Source organism: Psammomys obesus, unplaced genomic scaffold (genome assembly GCF_907164565.1).
Source record: "Psammomys obesus unplaced genomic scaffold, mPsaObe1.curated_primary_1811, whole genome shotgun sequence".
Classification (NCBI taxonomy): Eukaryota; Metazoa; Chordata; class Mammalia; order Rodentia; family Muridae; genus Psammomys; species Psammomys obesus.
Genome location: NW_026585895.1, coordinates 27,887,706 through 27,906,486, shown reverse-complemented (window position 1 = coordinate 27,906,486; position 18,781 = coordinate 27,887,706). Strand labels below are relative to the sequence as shown.

General features: G+C 39.5%; 1 protein-coding gene across 1 annotated transcript in view; it reads left to right on the top strand.

Annotated features, from left to right (window-relative positions):
- Nucleotides 1-8,602: 8,602 nt before the first annotated feature.
- Kcnj3 (potassium inwardly rectifying channel subfamily J member 3) overlaps nt 8,603-18,781 on the top strand; it is a 184,238-nt gene continuing 174,059 nt past the window's right edge. The window contains exons 1-2 of the mRNA XM_055600640.1: nt 8,603-8,723; nt 9,272-10,249. Of these exons, the coding sequence (XP_055456615.1) occupies nt 9,548-10,249 (702 nt within the window). The 5' untranslated portion in view covers nt 8,603-8,723; nt 9,272-9,547. The remainder of the gene's footprint in view (nt 8,724-9,271; nt 10,250-18,781) is intronic.

Sequence of the window (18,781 nt, the reverse complement as noted above, 5' to 3'; positions counted from 1 at the left end):
CATGCTGTTTGGCACTAAAGCTGAGGGCTTCCAGGAGAGGGGTTAGAGATGGATGTGGCTTCTGTGGGTGGCATTTCCTGGGAAGCTTCTTGCTAATGGGAGTGCACTTCCAAAGCAGCAACACTTCACAGTCCCAGCTGTGCTGTCAGAACCAACAGAGAGGTGGTTGAAAAATACTGACACCTGCCCAGGTTCCACTCCTGCAGAGGGTGACATAAATGATCTGGAGTGAGTTCCAAAGGTAATGCTAATGCATAGCTAGAAGCAGTAAACATGATTGTTTGATTATTCTATTTCAGAAAATTGTATTCATGGCACCCCCTTTCCTGCTAACCTGGATTACCTGCCATAAAGCATTTGTCTGTCATTCTTCATGCCTTGTCTCCCAGTGCCCTTTTTATTTTTATGCATTCCCCTCTGTCCCTAGCCTGCTACTGTTGTCCCACGGCTCCACTGTTGCCCCTCTTTCTCCTTCATGCAGTTTTCATTCATTAGTACTGGAGGACGTTAAAACAGAAACACTGGAGAATTTCTACCTTCTAGCTACATATATCAAAACTAAGTACCAAATAGCCTTGGGCCACTCATTCCCACTGGCACAAGGTCTCATGCGATTGCACCAGCATGAGGCCAAAGTTAATTGCATACATTCAGTATTATTTTGTTAAGTTATGGAAGTGCTTCTGGTAAACTTCTGAAGAAACACAGACAACTTCTGTTTCTCTTCCCTAGTAGTTAAGGAAGTACGCTATTGGCATTTCCAGTGGCGGGGGAGGGGGGAGGAGGACAGGGAGAGAGAGGGCTTTCCCTTTAGCTGGAAGAAGCAGCTGTAATGTTCTTCTAGATCTCATGTAATTTCAAAAGCATCTCCTCTGATGTTGAATACCAGTCATTGGCAGCTAGTGGGCTTTGAGGACCAGGTTTTCTCTGATCAGTGAAGGCTATTTTTGCCCAGAGCTCTTATATTTCTTGGTTAAAATGTACCTGTTTTATTCCATGGCTTGTTTTCTACTCAGTTCTGCTTATTTACCTTGTCTTTTATAAGGGTGTGGCTGTACATTTAAATCACCGTTACTTAAATTTCCTATGCTACGTGGCTTTATAAAGAAAATGAGTTAGTTTAACTCACAGTTCTGAAGACTGACTGGCTTATATTCTGTGATGACACTCTGGCTGGCGATTTTCCCAGGCTGTGAAGGATGTCACATGCCAACAGGTAAGTGTACATACACTGACAACTCTATTTCCTCTGGTGACTCCTTTTTTTTTTTTTTTTTTTTTTTTTTAAAAAAAAAAAGAATATTGTGTTTATAAAGCATTCCACCTGAGGAGTTTACCTAACCCTATCACCCGCCATTGACTTCCTTCATTTTGCCAGCAAAATCTATTCTATTTCTTATTCCCAGGGAGATCCTTGCATCCCCTTTAAGCCTACCTTCTTACTTAGCTTCTCTGGATCTGTGGATTGTAGCATAATTATCCTTTACAGCTAATGTCTGCTTACTACAGAATCAACTGATCAAGTTACATGGTGAGAGATCAGGAGATCAGGAGGCTGTATGGGTCTGACCTAGGTCTTCAACATATATATTATCACTGAGTAGCTTGGTGTTCTTGTGGGATTCCTAACAGTGGCAGTGGGGGTTGTCTCTGACTCTTTTGCCTGCTTTTAGGACCCCTTTCCTCCTATTGGGTTGGACAATAGGGTTCCTCCTATTGTCAAGCCTTGACGTGCTTGTTTTTATTGTAGCTTGTTATGCAATGTAGGGTTGATGTCTCTAAGATGCTGGCTTTTATCTGAGGAGAAGATCAGGAGTAAAGGGGTGTAAGGGTGTAGGGGTATAAGAATGTGGGGGTGTAAGGATATAGGCTGAATCAGGGGGAGAAGGAAGGTGGTGAAAAAGACTGGAGGAGGACAGGAAAAAGAACTGTAGTTGAATGTAATGTATGAGAAAAGAATAAAAATTACAAAAAAATAAATCTTGATTAAACAGAAAAAACAAAAAAAGAAAAGAAAATGAAGTTTCAATGCGGCTACCTGCAGACACTCTCAGCATGATCAAGCCTTCCCTTTCATCTTTCAAGGCCTTAACTCCCAAGAAAACCCTTGCTCTGAAATCCAATATCTTCTTCACAAACTCTACTGATACAATCTGGCGAGGCCTTTAAATTATTTAACATTACAAAATACACATTATTTTTAATCATTGGGTGATGACTTCTAATACTTGTTTTTTTTTCTATAATTACTAAGACAAAACATCATGTCATCTTAAAAAATACTTTGTATTTTTTGTATTATTATGTTAACAAGCTTCTATGATGTGATATATTTGTTACTCTCTTGATGCTGCACTACATTACCTGACAAAAGAAATTTTAGGAAGGTATGGGTTTATTTTGGCTCAGAGATCCAGGGGGCAGCCCACCACATAGGGAAGTCATGGTAGGAACATAAAGTAGCTGAGCACTTTGCATCTGAATTCAGGAAGTCCAAAATATTAAATAATCTTTCCGTTTTCTTCTTATTCAATCTAACATCTCAGCCTGGGCACTGACACAGCCGGCATGTAATGTTCACATTTCAACCTCAAGTATCCTAATTTAGACGATCCATTTAGAGAATACCAGAGACTAACTTTTTAATCTATCACTGGCATGTCTAGAGGTTCATCTTTAAGGTAGCTGGTAATCAGTATTAGCTTTGTACATGGATAAACTTTCTTATTTCTGTAATTTTATATATATATATAAAATATATATATACATATAATTATACAAAATTATACATAATTATATATATTATATATATATATACATATAATCTCTCCATTGTTATGAATTTTGTTTTCTGTTTTCTGAGTTCTAAAATAGTTTGAAATGTCATTACCTAATGATGTGCAAAATATGATTCCAGAAAGAAGGGTGTTGGAAGAATCCCATTAGCTGGAAAAGTCCCTGAAGGGACTTGTTCTGATTGCTAACGACATAACACTCTTTATTTAATAGTCACCAGAGCACTGCTATTGTTATATTCTGGTGGCAGGATGTTTTCATCATTTCCCACCTGCATAGCTTTGGCCTAGTGACAGAAACATGGTATACATACTTTCATTGTTAGGTGTATCAAAGTAAGCATAGTGCTTATATATAGTTTGATATGTATAACTTCATTGGTGTTCTTGGTGGAAACCCTTGAAATACTGGTATAAGAAGAAATTATTTTTTTATTTATACCTTCTCAATACCTGTACACTTCATAAAATAAATATTTACACTGTTAAGCAGACAGACTTCCAGAAGACTATTAAAAGGCTTTATTCTTTTATAGACCAGAGTACTCCATGGCACAGCTCTGTGGTAAAGAGAAGGTTTAGTACGGAAAGTCTTGCTAATAAATGGCCTCCTAGTGACAATGGATTATTGCCTTTTTCTGAACCCTTAGGCAGGGACCAGGTTGGAGCCAAGATTAAAGGCTTCCTGAGTCATCTGCCATGGTCTGGCAAGGCCTCTGTTCTCCAGTCTGTGCAATCAAATCTCAAACTGATTTCTCTTTTTGGTTTTCTTCTTCTTCTTCTTTTTTTGGCAAGAGAAAAAATAACTCTGTATTCTTTTTTAGGAGAGTGAGAAAAGGGAATATCATTCTATTTCTCAAAATTGCATATAGAATATCAAAAAGTGACCTCTTCCCAGATGTAGCAGAACCTATGCTGGCAATGGGAACATGCATCCTTTTGAAGGAAGAAAGCTTTAGAACTCCAGCCTCGTCACCCCTTCACAGTTCCTTTGGAAAAGAGGAGGAGAAAAACCACCTACAAATAATAGAAACCAATTTTTCTATTCGAGTAATTAATAATTCTGGCAAACTGGCAAGCCAGCTGTCACATGCTGTGCCACAGCCAAAGTCCATGAATGAGGAGACCCACTCCGGTGCACTGGGATGCTCAAAGCCTTGCTTTTGTCATAGTTGGCCGATTAAGTCATTTTTAGAATTTGGTCTTCTCAGGGGCAGAGGTTTTATCTTTTATATTAGGTATGTTCTTTTCCTCACACTGTTCAGTTACATAATAGGATAACTGCATGTTCAAAGTCATGCTTTTTTAGTATAAAATACAAAATCACATCCTTCACTTTTGAAGTAACAGTTATTCATGATATTACTGATTTTGGATACAGCAAATAAGACATTGCCAAAAGTTCTCTCTAGGCAGAATAAATAAATATGTAGCTGGACCTTATCTGAGTCTGCTGTTAAATATAGCTTTGTTCTCCTATTCCTTTGAACCTCAGGTTAGGTCACTTGTAGTTTACTTCTTTATCTTGAAACACTAAGCTCCAAATGATATGCATTCTGCAATTATTTTTTTTCCAGACTTTTATGGCCATTGTGGCCTGGTGTGAAATTCTGTACCTTTCCCAAATTTTGACCCAGGCTATGTACAATGTTTGCCTTCCGTTCATGTAACAACACCAGATTCAGTGGCCTTCTGTCATCTGTTCCCCACACATTCGCCTGGCCTCGGCACCATGGGGCTGGCTGCCCTCCAGAACCTCATTCTGGAAGCATCTGTCTTCACAAGGAGAGAGGAGCTTGATTCATCTGTAAATATTTTCAAGGAGTGGGACTCAATGTCACAAAGAGGTCAAAGCCTCAGTCACGTGAAAAGTGTGACATGATGGCATTCTGAAAAATATTTAACTTACCAGTCAGTACCTTGTCTCTAAAATGATAGAAAACTGAAAGCCAGTGTGTTTTAGAATCCCTTCCTCACTGTCTTTTATACAGCCTCATAATATGTGTTGCTTGGGGCGTTTGAATGAGCTCCTTATAAAGCTTGATTCTTTAGCACTCTCTTAAGTATTTCACATATACAGACTAGGATGTATCCCTGAATTACAGAGAGCGTCAAAATGTTAGCAGATACATGCTCAGAGGGCTTGTTTTCCAATTGGGCAATTTTGGTGAATTCCATTCTCTACACAGGTTAGGGAATGTCGTAATGAAAATTTAAGAGAACGGGAACATAGGGAATGGATGGATTATTATGTCAGTGGGAGGATTCAGAAAAGTGTGATGCAAAAAGTGGCCACTGATGTTAAATGTGGAGAAATTCTTTTACTTCCCTGTATGTAAGTGTCTGAGATGTGGATTTCATAGTGATAAGAAAAAGATAATGCAATCAATAAGAAAGAAGGTGGATTAATATGAAGATGGGTCAATGAAGTTAATATAGAGCACATTTTGGGTAACTGTTAACAGTCAGAGTTGACTAGAGAAGAGAGTATTCTGAAGGGAATGTAGAAAATAACTTGATAGGCCAGGTTGGATCATTTAGGACGGCTATGGATCTTAACAACAATAATAAATATGACCTATGGAGAACGGGGACCGCAAGTTCTTGGTTAGGATTAGAAAACCACCCTCCCCCTCCTGCTGGCAGGAGGTCGATGGACCACTCAGTGGTTCTAAGGAAACACTGAATTCTAATTTCAGTCTATACTTTTCTGTATGTGACACTCAATGAATCATTTGCCTTTTCTACCCTCAGTGTAATCATTTGTAAAATGAGGATTAGATTTGACCAAGGCTTCTTAAAATTCCAGCTTGGGCACTGAGTGTACAAAATATACACACAAATCAAACATTATTAATAATAAAAGACAAATTTATTTTTAAATAATCCTTTGCTTTACATAAATGTTTACGACTTATTAAAGACAAAGACAAATTTACAAACTAATGAGATCCTTATGCTTATTTTTATGAAAAAAATCACATCTTGGATGAATATTTGCCATCACAGCATGTGGAACAAGCTCAAGATTTTTCAGAGTTGATCGCTATTTGGACTATCTAATTGACAGTGCTGAGAATTATACTTTGTTCATACATGTAGTACAAAATGGCAGAAGTAAAAATACTTAGCGTGATTTCAGAAATGGCTGAAAGTTCTGCCCTACTCCCAAGCTAGAATTCATTTAAGGGTTTTCAAAGTGAAATGCAAGACAATAACTCAAATTAAAAAAAAAAACAAACCTAAAATCAATCATTCTAAAATAATACAATTCATACATACACACACACACACACACACACACACACACACACACACACATATATATATATATACATACATATGACTTTTGGTAGTTACTCACTGAGTAATTAATGGTGGTAGGAACATACAGAAAGGTTTGTTTTGTTATTAAAACATTATGTTTCTGTAAGAGTGTCACCATGTATGCATGAATGGCCCAGAGCTTTCCTCAAACTCACAGAGATCTGATTGCCTCTGTCAGCTAAATGCTAGGCATACCCCATGATGCTTGGTGGAATTGGGGTCTTAAAGAAAGGTTAGTACTCTCATTTTAAGTAAAGTAGTGGAATCATTTCAAACATATTGATTAAAAATTCAAATGACTGACAGACAATAAAGTAACAAGCACAAAAAATTCTTTTTTTTTAAGTTTAAATGTTCTTTCATATCAGTTCAATTAAGTAGCCCCATTTAATGATGGTTACATTCTGAATTACTGAGTTTTAATGAATTCATATGGAGTTGCTAGTGATTTAGATTGGCATATGTACTAATCCAAGAAATAATGTTTCCCAAGTATGACGAAAGTACTATTGTAGATATCAGGGACCTAGCAAGGAAGAAGAAAAGGAAAGAGAGTAGAGACAAGGACTTTGCCCTTATAGAACCTGTTTTGTCTGATTGACAATAGAGGGAGAAAGAAAGGAAAACAGCAGTGAGAAAACTTCCTCAGGAAGAAAGAACCTGAGTGATGGAGACAGGGAAGGCCTGAGACACTGAGGAAGGAGTCCCTGTGGAGAACACACTAAAACTGACAGCCTAATGACCTCAGAAGCCAGTAACACCCCTTGGGGTGGGTAAGAACTCTGCCTGGAGAGGAGTCAGAGAGTGGACGGGTCCAGGGATCAGCTTATGTCTGGATGTGTTTTCGTAATTGAAAGCAGCAGCCTGCCAAGGGCAGAGTGGACCGTGGACAGGAGACAGCAAGAGGTGAGCCCACTCTATGTTAGTTCACAGCAAGGCAACAACTCAAGAAACTTACTCATGAGCTCCTCTTGGCTTTGTTAAAACTTTTCATTATATGCTTCAAAGGGGAAACGATTGAATAGATAATAAATAATAAAATAATAACATCACTTTTTTCTTTTCTTCTTCCCTTTGGCTTTTATATTATCACTGGGAAAATATAAAACTATCAAATTTTTGGAGGAGAAAATTCCAGCTCAAAGATTTTTCTCTTGCTCAAGGTCACTCAGCCTGTAAATGGCGCAGGATTCAAATCAGACCTTAGGAGTCCAGGCCTAGATGGTTACTGTCCCTTCTTATTTGATCTCCACAGAATAAGTTGCTGACCTCTTACCAGAGACCCTGCAGAAGAAGCTGTAATTGGAGCTAAACATTTCACAGTCCTCTGCTCGTGGCTCACATGAAGGTTTGTGGTAGGGCATAAGAGTCAGTGCCTAGTGGGGAGACCAGGTCTAGTGGCTGTGTATTTTTCTTTTTTTTCTGAGCATTCTTACAGTACCCCTTTGCTTTTATAGTAAGAGTTTGATGACTTTCTACCAACTTTGTGTGACTGCACTGAATGGAATATGGCATAAGTCCCCATGACATTTTCAAACGAACATGAAATGTGGTAAATAAACTGGCATTTACTCAAGGGCTCTCTATCAGCTGTTTCTGCACTTTGCCCCTCCATTAAGTTAACTGCCAGGCTGCGGCCATTAAAATGCAATACTTTTCCCTCAATTATATCTACACACTATCTCTAGATATTCCAAGCCTTTCTCATAGAATCCTTTTTCAGAAAAGATTTTAGATTCCTGTTAGTGTGGCACTTCTTGGTGCTCCCAATGGTCAGGTCCCCCTGCTTTTGAATTTTTGGGTTCTGAATACGCCTATCTGAAAGCCGGATCTCTGTTGATGATGCATTCCCAAAACCTAGTATCCGCTTAAGAGAGAGCCCTAGAAATAGAGACATATTGTACTTCTCGCAGAAAGCAGCATTTGTTGCTGCTGGGGGCTTTCTAATGGATGCAGGGGGGCGAGGAAGAGTTGGCTGCGGTTAGGGAGCAGATTTGAAGCTGCTTCTCATTGGAGGGGCTTGCGTTCTCTAAGCTGCCAGACACTGCGGGCTCAACCAAGGCGCGGAGGTGCAATTCAGGCTGGCAGAGCAGCGGGGGAAGGCAAGGACAGGCGGGGCTAGCGCGGCTCTGCAGCTGATCACACGCGCCAGCACACACACACCTCATTCCGGTTGCCTCTGCTTGAGCCTCGCATCCTCCATCCACCCGGGGCAAGCAAAGCGAGGACGCGGAATAGAAAACCGAGGAAAGGAAGACTCAACTGTTTGCGCCGGGAGGAAAAAGCTGGAGCAAAGCCAGCGTTTAACCTGAAAGTCTGACCCCGGTTCAGCAGCCGCGCTGTCGCCTGGAAAGAGGGCACCTCGCGCGGAGGATCACCGGAGTCAGGCGTCCGAGCCAGTCTCTGCCTGGAGCAGCGGGATCTTCTGGCGGGGACCGCGCAGTGCCCTCCGGGAGGTGCGGAGCTTGACGACGCACCTGCTTTGGCTCTCATCCTGGAACACCAAAAAAAGTAGGAAAAGGTCAGGCAGCCTTGAGCGCGGGGTGCTTGGCCAGGCTCTCTGTGCTGCTTGCAGCACCTCCGCCAGTCCTCAGCCGCTGGGTGAGTGCCCGGGCTTCCAGCGCTCCCCGGAGCGCGGGGGTGGCTTGGCAGGCCCCCCGAGAGTCCACTCCAAGGCCCCGGTGGCGCGCGTGGAAACTCGACCGCCTGCGCACGGCAGGAATACAGGTCTCTGGAGTCCCGGGCGGGGGATTCTGAGCCAGCAGAGCGTGGGTAGGGGGCGTCGCACCATTGCCCAGCAGACATGCCTCTGGGCGGGATTTTGGCAAAAAGATAGGAGGCGCGAGTGACAAGGGAGCCGGGAGCACTCCAGGGGGGCGGGTGATCAGGGTGCAGCTGGGAGGGGGGGGGAAGGGCCCGGACCAGGCAGGTAGCGCAGTTTAGCAGCTTGGGGAGTTGGCAGGTGAGGTGGGACTTGCTTATCAAACTCATTAAATTTCAGCAGCCTGTTCAGGGGCGCTGCAAGAGAGTGGAGGGTGGGGTGCTGTGGAAAGGTAAGAGGTGGCCCGGGATGCCGGTGGTGGGGGTAGGAAAGAGAAACCTCGAAGAGCTTGGGGGCAACCTTGCACTTGAGTTCTTACACCTTGCAGTCCTCCCGCCTTGAGTGTGGAACACGTCTGTTTTACCCCTGCGCTGGGAAAGAAAGCCTCAGTCCCAAGGGAGGTGAGGCGTCTGCTGGGGGGAGGGAAGAGATTGCTGCTACCTGCAGGCTGCTCCCTACCCCCCAACCCCAACCCAGGCGCCTGCTTTCGTCCCCTCCTCTCCTGCTTTTGTCCCCTACCCCCACCTCCGTATTGGTGCTGGTTTGCAGCGCTTGGCTCCTGCGCCTCCGCTTCTTGTTTGAATCTGGCTCGCCCCTCCGTATTATGTCTGCACTCCGAAGGAAATTTGGGGACGATTACCAGGTAGTGACCACTTCGTCGAGCGGCTCGGGCTTGCAGCCCCAGGGGCCAGGACAGGGCCCGCAGCATCAGCTTGTACCCAAGAAGAAGAGGCAGCGGTTCGTGGACAAGAACGGCCGGTGCAATGTGCAGCATGGCAACCTGGGCAGTGAGACCAGTCGCTACCTCTCGGACCTCTTCACCACCCTGGTGGACCTCAAGTGGCGTTGGAACCTCTTTATTTTCATCCTCACCTACACTGTGGCCTGGCTCTTCATGGCGTCCATGTGGTGGGTGATCGCTTACACCCGGGGCGACCTGAACAAAGCGCACGTTGGCAACTACACTCCCTGTGTGGCCAATGTCTATAACTTCCCCTCTGCCTTCCTGTTCTTCATCGAGACCGAGGCCACCATCGGCTATGGCTACCGCTACATTACGGACAAGTGCCCCGAGGGCATCATCCTCTTCCTCTTCCAGTCCATCTTAGGCTCCATCGTGGACGCTTTCCTCATCGGCTGCATGTTCATCAAGATGTCCCAGCCCAAGAAGCGCGCCGAGACCCTCATGTTCAGTGAGCATGCGGTGATCTCCATGAGGGACGGAAAACTCACTCTCATGTTCCGGGTGGGCAACCTGCGCAACAGCCACATGGTCTCCGCGCAGATTCGCTGCAAGCTGCTTAAAGTAAGTGCAGCCCTCCCCTTCCCCACCGAGCCTATGCTACCCAGAAACTCCAAGATTCAGTCCCCCAGGAACCACTCTGCCCCCCACCCCGGTTTGTCCTTCCACCACAGGTAAACTTCTTTGGGGCTAGAGGCGGGGTGGCAGAGTGTGCGAGTGTGTGTGTGTGTGTGTGTGTGTGTGTGTGTGTGTGTGTGTTGGGGTGGGGAGGGGGTGGTGTTGAAAAGAGCTGGGGATTAGGCAGAGGGCATAGTTGCCAGTTCTGTTCTCATCCCCATTCCCCTGGTCCTGTTTATGTTCCTCACCCCCGATGTGCTGTGACACACCACGGTGGTGATAGGGAGTGCTGTGGGCTCCTGATCCTACACTGCTTGGTTTTGTGAGCGCTTTTGGTTTGTTGTCAACTCTAAGTCCTCTAGTGCCCTCCACTAACGCCTCTGATTTGAAGAGTTAGATGTTGAAGTTGCCTCAACTTTAGTTTGGGGTTTTGTCTTTACTGTGCTTCCCCCTCCCCTAAATGCCACCAGGTGGATTACTCTGCAAGGCAAAGTAAGTTTAACCGTGGTCATCTTTTAAACAAGCATAGAAGATCCAGGCAGCTGTTATTAGAGGATGCTATATCTGTTTCTTTAAAATTGCTATTTTTACTAAATATTTTCCTAGAGATGTATCCTGTGAAATCTTGAGTGCCTTTTCTGTAGAGCCTCTTGTTAATTTTATTCTTAATTGCCTGTTTCTATGAAGACTTTGTCAATTATAGATTTCACTTGAAGCTTTTCAGCATCCATTAAAGAAGATTGCATCCTAACACCAGTGCCATAAATGCTAAAACAAATTGCTCATAGAGTAGATATTAAGGTAAGGTCCTTGTAGCCCTTACAAGGCACCACCACAAACAAGAAGAGTCCTCTAGTTATTAATTAGAGCCTGGGAAGGAAGGATTAAAGTCTAGTTCTCTGTAGGTCTACAGGTGTCGTCTTCTTCTTCTTCTTCTTCTTCTTCTTCTTCTTCTTCTTCTTCTTCTTCTTCTTCCTTCTTCTTTTGCATTTCCTAGATTGATTATTTTTAAATGTTCATACATTGGTAATGGCAAATGGATGTTTCATTATTAAAGGAAATTAATCTGAGATTATATATAGATTATATAAAGAAGCTAGACAGGTTCAGAAAGGTAATAAAACGACTGATATCTGAGTAGAAGTGAAATTTTGCCTTTGAAATTTCAACTGGCACCATTCAACTATGCATTATTTTATACAGCTCCAACTTATCATGCAGTTAAAAGTGTTCTCCCAGGATTAAAAAAAATGCTCTCATGTCACTTTCATTAGCACTTATAAGATCTCATCCTAATTGTTCTTGACCAAGTTGGCCAGTGCAGTGCTTGAATTAAAACAGTTCGCTTGCCCTGTCACTTCTCATCACATGAGTATTTCCTATGCTGCATTAGTAAATAAAATACTTTTTTTTTATATCAGAGTGTAAAAATTTCAGCCTGGCTCTGATGTACATGCTTATAAGGACAGCTATGATTATATAATTTTGATTGATCTTATTCTTTTGTACGCTTTTGCTGCACACAGTTGTTACATTTTTAAGGTGGCATTTTCTTTTGTTGACATAGGTTTGAGTTAAGTGGCTTGGGAGATCCAGCTAAGTGGATGAGCTGCAGACATGCTTGTGGCACTGTGTGTGCTCCATTCTCTGTGCAGAGTAAACTCTTCATCTGCTTCACTAGGAAGGCCTTGTGGGCAGAGAGGAGCTCTTGGAATGCTGAAACCCTGTCAAGGCATCTGTGTGTGGATATCACGTTGAAACTCTCCCTATACTAGTTCAAGATACAATTAAAATCAGTCTCTAGATTTGTGACACAGTTGTTTATAATGAATTTTAGGTTCTTGGTCTTTACAGTAGTGCATATTCCCATAAAAGATTTTTTTATACATTCCATGCTTAACCTTTACCAGAACAGTATCTTGAATTAAGAAATAAAATGTTATAGTATTGGAGCAAGGTGCTATATTAACACAAGGTGATAAAATCAATATCACATTCCAATAATACAGTAGTAGTGAGGTACAGTCCTTCTTATTTATTAGGAGAACAATAGTTCTGAAAGTAAACCTTATTAGCATGTGATATTAAATTCATATTGACAGAAAATTACAGTGAAGTTAATGTGACTTATTTTAAGTATGTTTGTCTTTTCTCATAGGTAAGGTACTTAAAATGAATTCTTACAGTGTTTATCATTTTTTTTATACCACATTGAAAAGAAATCACATTCTACTGAGGAATTAATAACATTCAGCAAAATTAGAGGGGTTATTTGCTTTAATGAGTGACCCCTATTTTCTGTTGGAGACACTTGAAGTGACCTAAAATGTCAACTGTGCTATGGGAGAAAAGCTACATCAAAACCTAAAAGTTTAAAAGTTGTTATCAGTTGCACATATCTTTACTAAATATCAGTTCACATCTTTAATTGCCTACTCTTTAACACTTTAAACTCTATATTTGTGTTTCTTCAATAAACAATCTGCAGAATTTTGTGTCAAAAGCTAGTATGTTATTTAACCATAATTATAGTACTCATAACATTTTCCTGCTTGCATGCTATTTGCCAAATCTAAAAAATCCTTTATTGGCACAAATTTAGATTTATTGAATCATTATAAACTACTTTCCGTTCTTGGGAAGACACAGAATAAGGGCATGCCTTTCTAATATTGGACACTCTGAGGCTCACTCATCCTTTCTTTGGAATTCCCAATTATCTGAGGGAAATTATTCTAACTTTCCTGTCTAATTTCAATTTTGCTTTTCACTTACGTTGAAGGCAATTTGTGTTTAAACTCCAGACCTTAGTTTCCTACTTGAAAATACTAAAATTTCTCTAAATAATCATAGTTAGGTCTAGTAACTTTATGACTAAAAAGGTCAATATTTACTTACAAATTAAAAAGTGAGAGGTTTAACTGAAAGTTATTTTAAGTGGCAACAAGCTCATTAATTATAAATATACCTCCATAGAACTATTTTAAGGTAAATATTCTTGATATTTTTTCCTCTCATGAAATTAATATTTACTTAGCTTTTAATTTATTTTACTTCTCTTTCTTTCAACCTAAAGAATAGGGAGTAATTAATACCATGGCCACATTAATTTACTGTATCATTTTTGAGAAGTTTTAATAAAAGTGCCTAGTCCTAGGACTTGAAATCTCTTTGGCTGAGATGGTGGAGCTTATAACCCACTGAAGGTCTGCAGGAACTGTAAAGCTCACTGTTGCTTCCTGTCACTAGTCACTGATGATTGATCGTCCTTTTTTTAGAGGAAGAATACAATGATCTTTGAGGGACTCTTCAATAGTTTAAAGTTTGTTGCTGATAGACTGTCCTATATAGTCAGACAAATATTTTTACTATATTAACAAAAAGCTACTATTATTGTAGCCACACTTTAAAAGGGGTACAAAGAAAGTATTTTTAAAGGAACATATTCTTATCTCTTTATATTTCTATCATTACCAACTGTCATTGATTTCCTTGGAAGACCACACACAGCTTTTAACGTTCATCTATTAAAAGGTGTTAGGGTACATTTCCTTTTTCTTCTAACTTCATGTACATTGTCTGTGTATGCATCTTCATTCTCCATTCACATGGCTATTCAAAATTTGATGCTGTGTGGTTTCTAGAACAGGGGTGTGATCATGCTCAGATGCAACAGAAAACAGTATTATAGTCTACAAGATCATTAGCCTCTTTACTCCCTTCATAGTGCTGGGAACCTAATAGCTCATGAATGCTAGCAACCCTCTACCATGTAGACACAACACAACCACGGCCAAACTTATTATCATCGTCACCATCACTATTACTATTATTATTACTAATTATTACAATTATTATTTTGTCACTGCATGAAGACTAACCCAATGACCCAGAGTGGGAAATACTGGAAAATTACTCTACCACTGAGTTACATCCCAGCCCTATTTTTATTTTTATTTTTATTTTTATTTTTATTTCATTAGTCATTAGCCACAGTTACTCCTGGCCCATAAGTTTCTTGAATTTTCTCATAAGTGTATGATTTTGTCTTTATTTCCTATCTTCCACTTAAATATGATTTTTCTTTTCACTTTATATAACCTTATCTAGCCTGCCTGACACTCTTTTACAAATAGATTTTGGCCAAACTTTTCTTTATGCCATAACTTTCTTTTTAAAACATCAATCTATAAAAATATATCTATATAAAAGTTTATCTGAATAAGATCAAAGCTTTCTCATTGTAGAAAACTTCTGCATTTCTACAATGCCAAAGGATAGTGTACAGTCTAAGAAAAAGTACCTCAGAACTGACAAGAGCGGGGCCTGATATTGGTTGTTTTAGATGGGCTCATTATAACCTCAAAAACAACAAACAAACAAACAAACCAAAACCACAGTACAATAGTTATATGTTTAGCTTTGTTTTCTTTGACACAAGCAAGACAGTTCTCTAAAAGGTACAGATTTAGGGTTATTTCTAAAACCTTTCTAAAATCCTTTTTACACTAGTAATACTATTTTAAAGTTTATATTGGTTTTTATTTAAATATGTGTCTTAAAGAGTACAGGGTGCCTTGTGCCCATAAAATAAAGTATGAACACAAGCAAGAGATGTAAAAACCCACAAGTGAACAGCAGTAGGTAAGAACAAATGATAAAAGGAAGCAGGAAAAGGCATTTCATGGATTGAAGGGTGTTGTGGGTAGGAGAGGAATGCGCAAACAGGGATACAAATCCTGCCCATAGTTACTATAAAGCCAACAAAAGGCCCCCATGGTGACACAAAGCAGAGCATTCATTTGAACAGTACAAAAGGCTCACATAATCTATTGCAAGATAAATTACATCGCATCCAAATAAGGTACATTCCTTTCATTAAAAAGTGGGCATTTTATGGGTTAATTAAGCTTAATATTAAAAACATTTTTTTAAGACTTGGCACTGACTTTAATTCTATCTGAGCTAAAAAAAATTCAGCTTTAATTATCCAAAGGTATGTACAAAGGTCTATCACAGACAGTGCAAATGAAATTTTAGCTCTACATGTTTCTCTACCTTAAATTCTGACCTGCATGTCAGAGGTTTTATTATAATTGCTTTGAGCCATAGAGGCAGTTTAATTCCTGGTATTAGCACATGTATTATACATATTTCCTACATTTAACTATTGGATAATACTCTGACTACACTCTATGCTTTCTTTTACTTTGTCACTTCACTATACACTTGGCATATATAAACTCACAGATATGATAGGAAACATTTAAAGAGAAGCGAAATTCCAGATATAAACATGAAGGTGGTAGAAAAGACTGCTTTACTTCATCTTACTCTCCTCTCATAATCAGTGATTGTACAGGGCTTTGTCAGTTGAGAACTGTGGGAAGTTGAAGGTATAGCCAGGACACAGACTATGGCAGAGACAGGTGGTGATGAGTAGGCATTATGTTCAGAATCCTGTGGCAGCTTCAAACTTGAGCAGAGCTCAGTTACAGGCGAGAGACAGCAGGTTAGCTAGTGTCTAGGCAGAGTTAGTAAAGTTTGGCTCTGGAGCATGATTGTAGACAGGTGGCCACATAATACCCAGAAAGACAATGGCTGAATGCACGTCTGCTTATGAATGACAGGACAGTGAAAAATGTGTATGTGTGTAAAACCTTCAATTAGCTTTTTTTTTTTTTCTTACACTGAAAGTAAACTATTTGTCTATAAGTTCCTGAATAAGATGCTCCCTTCTGTCCCTTCTGAACATGAGTGATTTTGCTTTTTTTTGTATTTGTTTTAAAAATTATCCTCTTGTCTACTTTTTTGGAATCTGAGAGGAGTCAAAGTCATTGGACAATACTGATTCTTTGAAAGTCAAACGTTAAACTCTATATCTAGGCAAAAACCTTGAAATATTTTGAAAGATGTCTTTTCATTAAATGTGAATTCTGTATAATTGAATACTTTTTCCATAGATATTTTAATATGAACAATACTTTAGAAGTCATTACCACAATTGAAATCGTACAAATTTATTTCAAAAAAATCCATGTTCAAATTGTAATCTTGAAACAGACAATGCAAGAAATTAGGTTTGCCTTAGAGATCCTCAATCTTTCCTCCAACTCAAAACTTTTGCTCTTGTGCATACAACAACTGGCCACAACCATTCCACTCAGAGCAGCCTGTTTCTTGGCTCAGAACTCTCAGCATCAAGAAGGGTTAAATTCTCTTTATCTAAAAAGACTTTACCTATAATCAAATATCTCACAATGTAGAGTCTTGCACACCTTTATAAGACTATTTACATAAGTATCTCTCCCTCTTTATCTTTAGTTTTCATATGCAAGTGTATGTTACAGTGCTTTAAGCAAAAAACACTCACTTCTCTTCCCTCACTGTTATTTTTCTTCCTTAACATTGATCTGGCTAATCTTGGGACTGCTACCAGGATCAAGAGCTTCTAGATTATAAATGTTAGCAATGCAGTATAGAATGTATCTGTTTTGAGAATGAACCTAGCAGGCACCTGCAGCTTTCTGCAGTCTGAAAGGTTTTTGTCTGAGCAGTGATAGCAGACACACTTGACTTCAGTCAGCAGTCCAGACTTCAGAGAGTTCCAGCCTTCCAAGGATCCTCTTCTCTGACACAACATCTTTTACTTTTGACCTCCACTAAAGCCTGCTTCTAGTTATTAATAGGCTTCTTAGTCTATTTTCAAGTCAGAGACAAAAAAAAAAAAAAAAAAAACAAAACCAGAGATTCAGTGAACTTAGAGTTGAAATACCTACATAGGTGATGAAAACTTGGAAGATAAATTTAAGTGTGCGTAAAGTACTTCAGGAAATTAAACGACATATTATATAATGATTTTGGAAAAAAATTTTAATACATAGGTATGGGGCATCACTGATCTTATAAGAAGCATTAGAAGTATCTTTAAGATGAAGTTATTAAAACTTTCTCCATAGTGTCACACGGTAGGGAGATCTGGATAGGAGAGAATTCAAAGGGGTTGATTGGTGAGAGGTTGATTAGAGAGCATTGATTTGAAAATCATGAACAAGCATTTCAAAAATGAAGACTTACTGAAACTGAATGGAGTGAAACTATGCGTATTTAAACCTAAATTACCTATGTCATAATAAACCACTTCACTAAGCAATGAAGTATTCCCAGTTCAAGCTTGACAATCTCCTGGTAGCTTGACTATGTTTAGGCCACTCCTCTTTTCAGTTGTTGAAAGGTTAGGAAATATTCAGCATAATACGAATGACAAATATATCAAAAATAAGGTGACTTTTAGTTTTGGTTTACACATATGGTAAACCAAAATTATCTTCCTTGAAGAAATATTTCCCAAAAAGGAGAGTTTAAAGATGCATGCTGTGGTACAGAAAAGCAGAACATAGAAAAGTTAGTAGCAGGCAATCCTAGTAAAAGGATGCAAATTATGGTCATTAACTATGGATTTCAGAATATCACCTTGTGATTGTGTAGCACCTGTTGCTTCTTAGGTAGGAGAACAATGAAGTGGACTTTGTTCATCTTTGCCCCTGTTTTGTGTTTCTCAGCTATTATTTCCATATATGAATCAGCTATCAATACACAGGTGGCAGTTGGGAAGATGTTAGTGTCATTCATATTTTATTAATTTGGGAGTATGTTGAAAATATAGATGTCTGGAAAAAGCTTCATTGCAGGTATTTTTCCTGCTGATTTGGAAATACCAAATGTTTTCCAGTAGAGTTTGTGAAAGCTGAGGTTTTAGTTTTTTAATAAGCAGATTTTCCCACAGATTAAAAACAACAACAACAAAATGTCATCAGAAATCATATCTTCCCCCTCTCTTCTTCAGAAGTCCCTCCCTCCTTTTCTTCTATATTTACATTATTATCAAGAAAAAAGATATACCACCACGGACTCAAAACTACTCATGTTCTGCCCCCCCCTCGCCCCCAGGAAAGCAGATTACTCAGCAATTCTTCAGAGTTTTCAGCCTTATTTACCAAACATGATTTATCTTATTTTTACTAAACCCAATATATCTTTTGCAAATGAAAATAAGATTATTGTCTATCTTGAAATGAGTATTATTTTTTGGGCAAACTCACACTCTTGGTTTATTTTCATTTATTAAACTTGCTGATGAAGAGTCTTAAAATATAGCAGACACTTCTAGTCCTATTAGACCACTGGGATAGAACCCTTCCCACTATTTATTTTTTCTCTATGAATCTAACTACCGGTTTTTATTCCCCTCTTTAATATATGTTAAATCTGAATATTTGCTTGTGCAACTATTGTGTAAAATAGATACGCTAAACAAAATGAAAACAAATGGAACAAAAAGAATGAGTACGGCTACTTTTACGGTTTTCTGATATTTGCTTTTTATCCAGTCATATAACGTAACTGGTTTGTTGAATTAAGCTTTTGAGTGATTATATTGAATCTAAATGTCACTGTCCTATGAGAATTTAAATACAC